Genomic DNA, 13,412 nt, shown 5'->3' with positions numbered 1-13,412 from the left:
AAAACCTAAATTATCATAATTAATGCAAAATCAATGGTGTAATTAATGCACCTAAATAGGCCTAATGGTGTAAATTATCATATTTAGGTGCTGATTCCAATCATTAAACATCAAAGTCTAATCATAAGCCAAAATTATGGAGATTAAAGTTCCAGAGGTTTCATTTGGCTCCTGTGGCCTGGGCATGCCAGTGATTGGCATGGGCACAGCATCCTATCCGCCAGCAGATGCAGAAACCATAAAATCAGCGATTCTTGAGGCAATCAAAGCTGGCTATCGCCTACAGCTTCAATTCATATACGAGTCAAAGCAGCCACTTGGAGAAGCAATTGCTGAGGCCTTGAACATTGGCCTCATCAAGTCCCGTGATGAACTCTTTATCACTTCCAAGCTATGGTGCACCTTTGCTGAACAAGACTTAGTCATCCCCGCGATTAAAATGAGTCTCAAGTAACAATCTACATTTGCAAACTCAAAATTGAAGATCACCCTTTTGTTGTTCACTCTTTATAATTTTGTGTTTGGCAGGAATCTTCAGCTAGAATATCTTGATCTTTATCTGATACACTGCCCATTAAAGTTCAGGAAAGAGGTGAGTCGGGTTCCAATTCCGAAAGAAGTATTTCCCATTGATATCAAGTCAGTTTGGAGTGCCATGGAAGAGCGTCAACTTCTCAGGCTCACCAAAGCCATTGGCGTCTCTAACTTCTCCCCCAAAAAGCTTGAAAAAATCCTTTCCTTGAGCAAAACCCCTCCAGCCGTCAATCAGGTAAGCATGCTGTAATCTCTTCTTCTATTTTCATCTGTTGAATTGTATTATTAAGGTAATGGCATATTATTATTGTGTGTCGAAGAAGCAATAAACAACCTCCATGGCATTGTGGCCATTGCCAAAGACTCATACAGTTGGTATTGAATGTGTTTAGTTCAATGCCAACTGCATTTGACAGATGAGACTCACTGTTCAATGTCTATTTTCTGGCATTTTACCAATTATAGAATCACTGATCTTAAAAGCTTCAGAGTAATAGCTGACCACTAGGATTTAATGTTGAATATGCTCTATAATGTGCGAACTTGAAAGGAAAAATACTAAAGGGAGTTTCTCGGATTGAAACTATAAACAAAAAAGACTCTTGATTAATACTTTATTAAAATAAGAAACAGCCTTCTAAACAAAACTATATAGTTGAATTGATAAGTGAGAGTTCAAATATGTTCTAATTTCTAGCATCTCTCCACCTCACGCCAGAATGAAGGAATTGAACCATGTGTCTATGAGGTATTGCACTCATCTAGAATAGAGGTTTAGTCAAATCTATGATGATGCGACCCTGTAAACAACCATGGAAGAAAGAAACAAAGCAGTCCATTGGCCTGAGAGGCTTTTTTCTAGTCCCCTATTGAGTGGGATCTTAGGTTAGATGTTTATGGTTATGGATAATGAAACACGACTTTTGTCTAAGCAAGACAGAACCAGTTAGTAATATCAACACCAATAATATATATATATATGGATGTATATAATTACCAGTAAGAACGATTTAGAATATGTACGTTTTTGCTTTGTTTAAAGGTGGGGATGAACCCACTTGGGCTGCGGATGGAGCTGATGAAGTTCTGCAAGGCCAAGTGCATTCTTGTTTCTGCCCATTCCCCTCTGGCCTCAAATGGCACAAATACGGGGAGATAACAGGATTCTCGACTCTGATGTTTTAAAAGAGTGCCGAGGCTAAAGGGAAAAGAGCTGCCCAAGTTTCCTTTTCCTTTCTTTTTTTTCTTTTTTTTTTCAATACATAAGAGGTCAAAGCCTAGGAAAAATTAGGGCAGAAAATTTTGCAAGGTTCAAACCCCAAGATTATGGATATTTCAACCTTGCTGAAAACCAAGGTCAATGAGCCATTTGGGCTAAGTCCCTTGTTCCTTTTCCTCATCTTTCGAATCATTGAAATAGACCGTCTTAATTTTTCATGCATCTTTCTGCAGCAGCAGCAGTACTTTTGTTGTTAACATATCTACATATAGCAGATTTCGCTAAGATGGGTTTATGAGCAAGGGACTAGTGTGATTACAAAGGGCCTCGACAAAGATAGAATGAAGGAGAACGTTGAAATATTTGATTGGTTATCGAGCTTGTAACAATTGGACATGCTCAGTCGCCTTCCTCAGCGCAAAGGTAGCTCCCTCCGTATTTATTGAGCGCCCTTAAAGGCCTCGAGGCGGAGCTATAACATAAACATAATCAAACGAAGGTTCTTTTTTTTAGGTTAAGAGGTATAAAAATAATAGCATCCTACACAAATCTGTCTCCTGGTTACATACAAACCAAATATTAATAAACACGATGCCTAAAAGCTCTCCAATGGCTATGCCACCCACATGCCAGATCTCGCAGATCTCCCATTAGGCATAGTCAAACCATGGCACTCTTCGAGCTGATTTCCAACAAAAATCATAGACTTTTCTATGACAGAATTCATGGACACGGCAAGGACAACTAAGCCCACTACTCGCACTTGATAGACCTGTATATGTGACGAACAAAGAGTAGCGAGGCACGGAATCCCACTGTGCCAAGCATGAGGAAGAATCCATAGCAGATGCAGGCCATGTAACCAAAGAAGAACGATGTTTGCATAAAACCAGACATATCTGATCGGGCATGGTAATAGTACAAGCAGTAGGCATAGATAAAGAGACCAGTTGATCCACCACAGAGGAAAGACCTGCGACAAATTAAGGACCCAGATCAGTAAAATGAAACAATTTAACCCTTAATGTCATTCAAAGTATTATCAGCTAACAAATCCTTTATCTAAATTTCAACTGAATATGAAAAATTTTCTAATCGAACAGATTAAACAACCTAAAAATGATAAGGTAAAGAACCAATGAACAAACCCCAAGCTACCACAAATCTGATTACAAAAATCCCTGCTAATTTTAGCAAATAGATAATCCAAAACAAGCGAAAATATTCCTTTAATTTAGCAGAAATACATATCAACTAACCTGCAGATAACCTAGTGCCATTAAAAACTATAAAAGTCTCTTCATTCTTTTTATTCATTCTAAATAAACACAAGATGAAAAAAAAATTCTCAGGAAAACTCAGGCATTCAATTTCCCTTTACAGAAAACATAAAGTCAACTAAAGCCAAATTCTTTTGACAATTCTTAAACTACATACAATTGTCCTCAAAACGCAAGAGAATTTACTTGTCATGAACCACAAACTGGAAGCAGTAGGGGAGAAGTGAGATATAGTAAGAAATTCCAAATTTCATATTATTTCAAAAGTTTAAGAAATTCCAAATTTTATATTATTTCAAAAGTTTACGGCAAAAGGCAATGGAGAGATGAATGCAGAATTAGATAACTTATGTACCTCCACCACCATTCATGATCTTCAGCAGCAAGTTGGAAATATGTCAAAGCCACAGTTATAAAAGCAGTGACAATGAGAAGGATGATAAAGACAATAAACAAGATGCTGTATATGGTATAGATCCTGTGGCCCCAGACACTGGCAAATATGTAGTAAAGCTCAATGTAGATAGCACTAAATGGAAGAAATCCAGCCATTGCCATCTGAGGAATGGCACTCCTGTACCAAGGCAACGGTGGAATCTCTCGAGGATACTTTGTGGTGCGGCAAGGAGCTTGGAACTCAACCTTGCTATTTTTGCCAGCAATACCACCCAGAACAAGCAATGGAGATGTCACTAGTGTCCATATGAGGACTATTACTACAATAGTTCCAAAAGGCAGTGCGGCAGTTGCACTGTACACAATAGCAACTGTGTTAAGGAAGCAGAATGTGAGAAACAAGGGCCCACAGAAAAGGCAGCCAGTCAATAACAGATTCCTAACCTGTGAATCCAAGAAATCATATACATAAATTAGTCCACTTAGAAGACTAACTATTAGAAGAATCATTATCATCTCATGCTAGAAGACAAAATCCATCTAAACATACCCAGTTTTTTCCTTCAAGCTGACAGTAGAAAGAAGTTGCTGTATATCCTGCAATTCCTGACGTGAGTGCATATATTACCACCAGGGCAGTAAACAAAGCTCCTCGGTTGTACGGATAAAACACACCAACCAATGCAAGCATAAAAATGAAAACCGTTCTGATAAAAACACAAGGGTTCAAAAGAAATTAGAGAGAGGAGAATCAATAATTGACATATAGATCACAATGCAATAACTGTAATTTCACAAATCTAAAAGAAAAAAAACATAAAAACAGAATAAGTGGGATCCTTACAAAGTGAACAGCTGTGTTCCAGATCCAAGAGCAGCAGCAAACAAAGATTTGTACTTTGGGAACCGGAATACATCTCCATGAATATACTTCCATCCAGTCTCTTCTTGGTCATCAGCCGCTTCTTCATCTTGACCATACCTTTCATAAAAGAAACAGATATTTATTGCAGCCAGCAATCAAAATGGAACTAAAAGTATGAGAAATATATACAAATAGATTTAATGGATCTCACTTAATGAAATCATTCTTCAAGACCCGCATGAGAATTGTTGCAAGGAAACCGGTCAAAAGGAGAACCGTCACACAAGAGTTGATAATCGAAAACCAATGAATCTCCAAATGATGAGGCAAAGAAGAAGACATGGAGTACTTATCCATCCTCTTCTCGAAAGGAGTATCAGTTTCCTTCCATTTGGCAGTATACATAAACTCAGCATCAACTTCCTTATCCTCAGTCAAATCCACGAGGGAATGAGGATCCATCTTTGCACTAATCTCAATAACACGATCCTTGTTATAAAGAATATCAAACTGGATATGCTTGTAAAGGAAATACTTGTACTCGCTGGGATCAGCTTTTCCTTCCTTATCAACTTTTCCAATAAAACCCCATATAGGCAAATCATCATAGTACATTTGAAAATAATAATCCTTGTCAACCGCCTTTCGAAAAAAGGCAACCTCATCTTTGGAAAGCTTCTTCTTACAGACAACAGAAGAATCTTTTTCCTCTCTAAAATTCAGTTTATAAGGAGCACTAACGAGTCGATCTCCATTCAAAACCTCACCTAATGCTTCTTTCTTCTCCTTTACATGATCTAAATTCCATCGAAAAATCAATACATTTCATTAAATCTAAATTTTAAAAAATTAAAATTAAAATGAAAAAAAGAACCTGGAGAACAGAAGGGCAGATCAAAGTAACGATAGGTTTCACTGGAATCAAACAAAACAACCAAATTAAAACATGTTAATTTTAAGAATAAATAAAAAAGAAAGGTGTTAAATGTAATTAGATTTGAGTTTACTGTTGCAAACGCGGTCTTATGAGTCGGGATCGGAAAGATGAATAAGTTCGGATCCAAAATCAGATCTAGTGAAAGCGAAGGGGGAATGATAGGGTTACCTGGGGTTGTGGAAAGGGCCTACTTTATTGGCGTAGAGAGGGACAGCTTCTCCGTCTTTGTAACGGTGATCGGAGGCGTCGGATCTAACATGGGAAAGACAACAGAGGACTAAAACTCCGAGGATTAGAAACGCCGGACAATTGCCGATGTTTTTCATTGTGGGTGGGAAGGTTGGATGAGGAGAGGAAGGGAGAGAGAAAGTGTGAAATTTTGGAGTGTAGAAAAAAATATGAATGAACTAAATATATAAAATTAAAAACCTTTTATCCTTTTTCTTTTTTGGGTTTTTTTATTCATTAACTAGAATAGAGAAAACAAAGGCCCTAAAAGGACAAGAAGTGGACAAGGGGTAGGCAAAAGTCCAACAAAAGACACAAACCCAGTAAAAATCAGCGTCCAAACCCAATCTAAACTCATATTGGACAACAGAAAATAACAAAAGTCATATGAAGTCAAAATTTCTAAAATTTAACTGCGCCATAAAATTTTTTGGGGTAGGTTTGTGAAATTTTTTATTAAAAATATTAAATTAAATTAAAAATTAAAATTAATAAATTTTGTTATGTAAATTAAATGTATAAAATTTTAATAAATTTTTATATATTTTTTAGATAATTATTTTTAGTTATTTCATAAAATATATAGTCATTTTTAGTTAAAATTTTAATAAAAATTCTATTATTAAATAAATATTCATCAAATTTAAATTATAAATATTATTTTCAATAATTTTTTAATATATTATTATTTTTTTCATTAAAAATTGTCAACCTATCAATTTAAATTTTCTATCAAAGTCTTAATTAAATCATTTATATTAAAAAAATTTACCAATTTTACATAAAATATTTCATTTAAGTTTTTTACATATATATATAAATATATATATATGCAATCCAAACTCCAAAATTATTATTCAATAGATTTATTATTCTAATCTTGACATTTCAATTTCTTCCCCATCTTCAAATAATGTCCTCTTAATACCAAAAAAAAAAAAAAGCTCCACCATTTACATTTAAAAAAAAAAAAAAAAAAAACTCCACAATGCGAATTATAATGTTATTACATATCCATTTAGTTATTATATTTATTAGTTACCTCTAATTTTTGTATCATGAATTTTAAAAAAAAATTTAGAATTTTATTTTTAAATTAAAAATATATTTCAATTGAATAAATATAAAATTGAATCAAATTCACCCATGATTTAAAATTTCGAGATCTTTTATTATAAAATTTATATATTATCAATTGATCAAATAATGTCATTTAATTAATCAATAAATATTAATCTTTACAATAAATATATAAAAAATTAATATTAAAAAAAATTACTTATTAATAAAAAATCATATAATTTACCTTATTAACAAAATATTATTATTTAATTAATTAATAATATACAAAATTTATATATTAATACTGTATTAAATACAAATTATATGCATATATAAAAACATATCTAATAAAGGATGGGACGGACGAACCGAAATCAGTGAAAATATTTCTCTACAAATGAGGTGGTACAATTTTGGAAGATAAGATTTTGAACTCAACTGGTTACGTAAAGAATACATGTATTTATCATTAAGCTAAATGCTTAAATGTATTGAAACCGTTTTTTTCATCTTTGTAACACAAATAAGATTAAAAAGGGGAGGTTTCATGCCACACAATTTTTTTTAAATGGCTTCCATATACAATATGTTGATGTAAATAAAACTATCATCACAACAAAAATAATTTGTCGGTCAAAGAAAATTTTATAATGTAAAGTAAAAAAGGCCAAGATTGGTATTTGGCATTTATTCTTTGAAAAGGAAATGATGAAATCTTAAAACATGATTCGGTGGCTTTGTATTGAGCTTACACCAAAGGAACAGTATCTATGAACCTTAGCTACTTTGATACGCCACCAAACAAAGATGTTAAAAATTATTTATAATATCAACTGGTTCAAGTGGAAAAAAAATATTTTTTTTTCTTTTTAAGAAGATAAAACTATTAACTTGATTCGATTTTGATAGTGATTTTTTTTAATTAAAAAAAAAAAAAGAGGTTCAGATTACTCGAAAGCAATCAATGTTTTAAAATTTTGGGACGGCGTCATCGTCGTTTTGTAAATAAAATATAATTAAAGTCCAAACAACGATGAAAATTTTACGCTCCAAGCAATGAGATCGGTTGCCATAAAATAAAAATAATAAATAAATATTATTATAATTATAATTAAAAATTTTAATAAAAATTTTATACTGATTTAATTTTATTAAAATTAATATTTAAATTTTTAAAAAATATACTTTGAAAATTTATTTTATTTATAATTAGTAAATTTTTTAAATTTCATAAATAAATTTAATAAAATGACATGTAAAATATATTTAAAAAATAAACGTATCATTAAAAAGTGGGATTTTGTATAATTTAAGTCTTTTGAATTTATGAAAAACTATTTTATTCAATCCATTAAAAATTTTAGATTTTACAAAAGAGATTAACAAGATGACATATATTATAGATATATTAAAAAATTTTAAAAATTAATTTTAAAAAATATAATAATTTTTTAACTTCACTTATAAAATTAAAAAATTTCACCACTAATATATGAAAAATGCACTCATGAATTCATATGTATAATTTTAATTTTTTATAATATTGAAAAAAATAGTTATTTTATATTTAAAATAAGGAGAAAAAATTTTAGTTATTTTATTTTGAATTTTTAAAATTTTATAATATTGATTTTCAATGGTTATTATTAACCACACTAAATATTATAAAATAAAAAAATGAATTTGAATGAACAAAAAAGCAAAAGAAAAAAGGGCGTATCACAAGTACATCATATCTTTATTTATGGCGTGCTAGTAATTGTCAGTCAATGAAAAGTTGCTGGAAAAAGCAAAAAACTTTTTAAATGCAAATACTAAATTTATGTTCAATTATCTTGCCATTTTGATATGAGTTAAAAAATATATAAATAAATCAAATTTAATTCTTTTACACGTAGAGGAGTTTGGTTAAGAAAAAAAAAAGATTATTTGATGGAATCTTTTTTATTGTAATTTAATTTTTTTTAATTTAATTCACGGAATGTGAATTTAATGATTTTTAAGATTTTTAATAATATTCAAAAGGGGAAAGCAAGAAAATATAAATTCCTCTTTCCATGAGATTTTTTTAAACTTCATAAAAAAAAGTAAATTTTTTTCATATTTATCCTCACTTAATTACTTAATTGTATTTTGAAATTATATAATAATATTATTTATCTTAAAAATATAATAATTTTTTATAAAATAATATGAAAATAATTTTTTAATATATTTAAGTAGAGATCACGTTTTTTAAATTAAAATGTGATCTTTATGATATTTTTAACAAAAATTACATTTTTAAGATTAAAAATGTGATCTTTGTTAAAAATATATTATGAAAAAATTAAATTTTATTTTTTATATGTTGCTTATTGATATATTATTAGAAAATTTATTTTTCAAATTTTCATAATTTCAACCAATATTACATTTTTATGTAAAAAAATAGTCTTTTTGATATTTTAAGCAAATACATAGTGTTACTAAAATTCTTAACAAAAGCTACGATTAAAAATATGATTTTTATTGAAAATATAAAAAAATTTTAATTCAATAAAAATGATGTTTTTAAAATAAAAAAAGTAATTTTTGTTAAAATTTCAAAAAAATATATTTTTCATAATTAAAAAAATAATATTTTAAAATAAAAATGTAATTTTTGTTAAAAATATGAAAAATAAATTATTTTTCAAAATTATTTAATATCAACAAAAATAACGTGTTGCTTACGTGTCATATATTATAAATATTATGTATTATTCATGTATTATTAAAAATAATATAATAAAAAGTTTTATTAGGTAATCTTATATTCCTCTAAATAAATACAAAAATTTTACATTTTTCTTCAATATTACTTTTTCCAAAATCATTTTTCTTTCAAAATTTAAGAATCTGTAAATCAAACGCCTCCTTAATTCAATATATTTTACAAAGTTCAAAATTCAAACTTTGATCCCTTTTTATTGGCAAAAAATAGTATAACTATCATTAACTTTGTACAATAAGCAATAGTTAATATATATATATATATATTGTTTTTAAAAAATTATTATTTCATATGAAAGATGAATTTTATCAAATGTCATAAATAAAATTAGACAAATTTGATATATATTTTTAACAATTAATTTATTAATTTTTATAAATATACTCTGCAGACAAGAATTTTAAATTTTGTAACCCAATAAATTCGCTCTAAGTATACGAGGGAAAAAAATTTAGATTTAAAAACGTAAAAAATAATTATGAATGTTATATATATATATATATATATTATTTCATACGTTAATTTTTTAAAATTTTATTTGAAAGAGAGTTTGAATTTTAATTATTAAAATTAAAAGTTTAATAATATTTTATTAACAAATTACTTCATTATTGATAAGTTACGAGTATTGATAAAATGTAAATCTAGATGAACTCATTCAAAATTAACTAAAGCATTGCAGGGAATAGTTTTAAGAAAAGCAAGTATATTACACTTTATATAAATATTTTGCATATAAAATACCAAAAAATTTTACTAAATTATTTTTAGATATACAATTCAGTTATTATCCTTTTGTTTAATCCAATAAAGTAAATTTAAAATTTACTTAAATGCAATTATTAAAATATTTATTATATAAATAAATTTTAAAATAAAAAGTAAATAAAATTTTACCAAAATTAATAAGAAACGTGGAGAAAATATATTTTTTCTTAAAATTGTACGGAATAAATTTCAGGGGTTACTCAACTTTCACACACATCGCATGTAACTCACCAAAATTTAATTTGTATAGTTGAAGTCGCCGTATTTTATTCTTTGTACAAAAAAGTCACCACGACAAATTCAATCCAAAATATGACCAAAAAATTTTACATGGCTGCCATATCAGCATCGATATCAATTTCTATATCAACTAATTAAATCTTTATTATCATAATATATAAATTTATAGACATATAGTTAAACATCGATTTATAATGTTATCATCAATCTTTTATATTTAAATGCAATTAATCACTTGATTGAATTTGTCTTATTTAAAAAAAAATTCAAGATTAACTTATATATATTTAAATGATAGATTTTTATATCTGAAATTATAATTAAATTCAAAAATATGATTATACGTAAAAAAAATTATAACATGCTCATAATGCTCATCCAAATAATGGTAATAGTTTAATTTTAAGTTATCAAAACCTTCAAGCATATTTAAAATTTATCAAATAATTTAACATTAAAAATTTTTCATAAATTATTTCAATAAGTTGATAATAATTTAATAATATTTTTATCATTTTGGAAATATTCAATTAGATTATTTGTCATGTTTGGAAGAAATTTCATCATCAGATTTATTTAATTTTTGTAAAAAACTTTTATTTATGATAGCAAGAATTAAAACATTTGCATTGAAAATTATTATCTAATTCTTCAATATGTTGGCAAAATTTAAAAGAGATTTTTTCATCTAAAAATTTACATAAAAATTACTATTTACAACGCATTTAGTAATTTCATAATCGAAGATTCAAAATCTAATTTTTATAAAAATAATTTATTTTTATAAATATCTTTCAATATGTTGATAAAATTTTTTGTCAAAATTATCTTATAATATGTTGTTAAGATTTTGTAGAAACTATTTTTTCTTCTTTTTTTTCGAAACTTAATTTTTGTTAAAAATTATAGGGTTATTGACAAAACTTTTTGAAAAATATTTTTATTTTTTTTAATTTAATTTTTATTAAAAATTCATAAGATTCTTCAATATGTTGATAAAATTTTATTTTAAAAATAAAATTATCTTTTAATATGTTGATAAAATTTTATTTTAATATTTAAATTTTCTAATAATTTGATAAGATTTTATAAATTTGTTAAAAAAAATTATTTTAAATATGCATAAAAAAATAGGTATATAAAAAAAACTAAAAATAAAAGTTACCAAACAAATTGGGCAAAAGCCCAATATAATCTAAGATAATTAAATAGGTATATAAATATCCACGTACGGGCAAATGAAATGGGCTAAAAAATAATGTAAAGCAAATTTCAAACTTACTCCACGAGCTAGTGAGAAGCCAAGGCCAACTCAACTATTTTAATCCTTGATTTTCCTCTGGTAGTCAGTTGTTAAGGCCCTCCCTTTTTCTAAAACCTCATAATAGATTACCAAAGACAATCCCAAAAACTAAGGACTCTGAAATGACTCTGAAATCAAGAAAAAGAATCCTAATAATTTTTTTTTACTCACCCCTGAATTCTGTCCCCAATATCTAATTCCAAAATTCCCTAAAATCAAACCATTACAATTTCCACTCATCCTTCTCTCTTTTTTTTTTATTTTTTATTATTATTACTCTCCCCCCTTTGCTGTGTGTTGGAATGAGTTTATATAGGAATTTAATTTATTTTAATTAATTCAATTGAATCTGTGATGATTTGATTTTTTGTGATTTAAAAAAATATTAGAAAAAAATTTCAAAAATCATTCAATCCAATAATAAGCTTTTGATTTCTCATTGTAAAATCAAATGATTTCCAAACTTTCCATTCTTTTTGTTCATCTGATTCTTTTTTTAATTTTATCCTTTGACTGTTGACTAAAAATCATCATTAAAATTACAATCCAAAATAAAGTTAGAGACAAAAATTAAAATTTAAATCCAAGTTAAAATGACATTAAAATTAAAATTATGGGTTTTATTCATTTTGGCCTCAATCAAAATCTAATTTATTACCGAATGGCTACTTTGATTTCAAAAAATTTTTTTGGACAAAATAAAATTTTTATACTTATAAATGAAAAAAATTATTCATTTTACTTTTTCCTCTCTCTATTTTATTGTCTCTTAATATCTTCTCCCAGAAAAATTTGGCCACCACCACATTAATTTTCGACCACCGTCATTTTCCAAACCACTTTCAACCTTTTCTTTAATGTCTTCGGTTTGAATTCTTGCAAAAAGTGTTAGATTGACCTAAATGTAATCTAAAACCTTAAGGCTACAGCTCCTTTTCCTGCCACCGACTAGAGCAACCTATCCTTTCTTTTTTTTTTTTTTCCTATTTTCTCTTGCTAATTTGATTTTCTCAAAAAATCTAATACTTAAAACCTTAGCTTCCTTTTTTTTTTTTTTTCTGTTGTGATTTTAATTTCTATTATTCTTGTGTTGTTTCTTTTTTAGAGATGATGTTGATTTTTGTATTATTTTGTGTTAATGTTTGTGTTTGTTATTGAAAATTGGTGGAATTTTTGGGTTATGATTTGGGTATTCAACTTTTAGGTTGTTTGATTATGGCAGGTTGCTAGCATGGGGTTGGGCTAGTTCAAGTGGGCTCAAGGATTGTGTTTAATGGTGGTTGTAGGTTTGTCAATAGGATGGTAGGTTGCTCTAGGCTGATGATGATAGGTGGTTGTGTATGGGGACTGGATTTTAAGGTGGTGACGGGTAGTATAAGGGTTGGGTAGTAAGTAAACGAGCATTAGCTTTGGGTAATGGTAGATGGGCATAGATTTTGGGTGGCTAAATACTTAATTTAAAATGTAATATTTGAGTGTTTTTTTAATTAAGGATATTATTTTTAATTTAATTTAATGTAAAATTAAATATTTTAAGATTAATTCAAAATAAAATTTCGTCACAGTAATGCTCTACACACACCTTGAAATAGAGTGAAACAGACTATGTGACTAGAAACGAGGATAAAATTATATTTTTAACATAAAAGTATATTTTAAATAATATTTAATAACTTAAAAATAAAAAATATATTGCAAATAACCAAAAATTAAAAATTAAAAACTAAAAACCAAAAGTGAAAAGTTATTTTGGCCCTTAATTTCATAGAATAATTTTGCAGAATAAAGAGGTTGCCCATAAACATTCAACTTAAAAATTCAAATA

The 13,412-nt window shown here is 27.7% G+C and overlaps 2 protein-coding genes across 4 annotated transcripts; one reads left to right on the top strand and one right to left on the bottom strand.

Annotated features, from left to right (window-relative positions):
• Positions 1–117: 117 nt before the first annotated feature.
• LOC111318132 (D-galacturonate reductase-like) lies at positions 118–2,164 on the top strand. 3 transcript variants are annotated; one of them, XM_089754766.1, is made up of 3 exons: positions 118–450; positions 529–769; positions 2,029–2,164. In XM_089754766.1, the coding sequence occupies exons 1-3, from the start codon at positions 137–139 to the stop codon at positions 2,137–2,139; spliced, it is 666 nt and encodes a 221-aa protein (XP_089610892.1). In that variant the 5' UTR covers positions 118–136; the 3' UTR covers positions 2,140–2,164. The 3 variants fall into 3 exon arrangements, with proteins under 3 accessions (XP_089610892.1, XP_089610897.1, XP_089610889.1); XM_089754771.1 differs by having other exon boundaries at positions 1,987–2,164; XM_089754763.1 differs by having other exon boundaries at positions 1,577–2,164.
• A 75-nt stretch (positions 2,165–2,239) lies between these two features.
• Positions 2,240–5,635, bottom strand: LOC111318130 (transmembrane 9 superfamily member 3-like). The gene is made up of 7 exons (XM_022920798.2): positions 5,400–5,635; positions 5,169–5,209; positions 4,506–5,091; positions 4,274–4,411; positions 3,980–4,136; positions 3,389–3,873; positions 2,240–2,726 (listed from the first exon to the last, which is right to left on the bottom strand). The coding sequence occupies exons 1-7, from the start codon at positions 5,555–5,557 to the stop codon at positions 2,507–2,509; spliced, it is 1,785 nt and encodes a 594-aa protein (XP_022776533.2). The 5' UTR covers positions 5,558–5,635; the 3' UTR covers positions 2,240–2,506.
• Between the last annotated feature and the right edge of the window lie 7,777 nt (positions 5,636–13,412).

This window comes from Durio zibethinus, chromosome 2 (genome assembly GCF_047325235.1).
Source record: "Durio zibethinus cultivar Kanyao isolate XHJ-2024 chromosome 2, ASM4732523v1, whole genome shotgun sequence".
In the NCBI taxonomy this organism is placed as follows: Eukaryota; Viridiplantae; Streptophyta; class Magnoliopsida; order Malvales; family Malvaceae; genus Durio; species Durio zibethinus.
Note: the sequence above shows the minus strand (reverse complement) of the source record. Positions and strands in the feature narration are given on the sequence as shown.

Excerpts from the sequence above, each read along its gene's own strand:
- LOC111318132 (XM_089754763.1), top strand. The coding sequence starts at position 137 with ATGGAGATTAAAGTTCCAGAGGTTTCATTTGGCTCCTGTGGCCTGGGC. Across the intron at positions 451-528 it reads GCGATTAAAATGAGTCTCAA|GAATCTTCAGCTAGAATATC; the intron begins GTAACAATCTAC and ends TGTGTTTGGCAG. Across the intron at positions 770-1,576 it reads CCCCTCCAGCCGTCAATCAG|GTGGGGATGAACCCACTTGG; the intron begins GTAAGCATGCTG and ends CTTTGTTTAAAG.
- LOC111318130 (XM_022920798.2), bottom strand. The coding sequence starts at position 5,557 with ATGAAAAACATCGGCAATTGTCCGGCGTTTCTAATCCTCGGAGTTTTA. Across the intron at positions 5,210-5,399 it reads GGCCCTTTCCACAACCCCAG|TGAAACCTATCGTTACTTTG; the intron begins GTAACCCTATCA and ends GTTTGATTCCAG. Across the intron at positions 5,092-5,168 it reads TCTGCCCTTCTGTTCTCCAG|ATCATGTAAAGGAGAAGAAA; the intron begins GTTCTTTTTTTC and ends GATGGAATTTAG.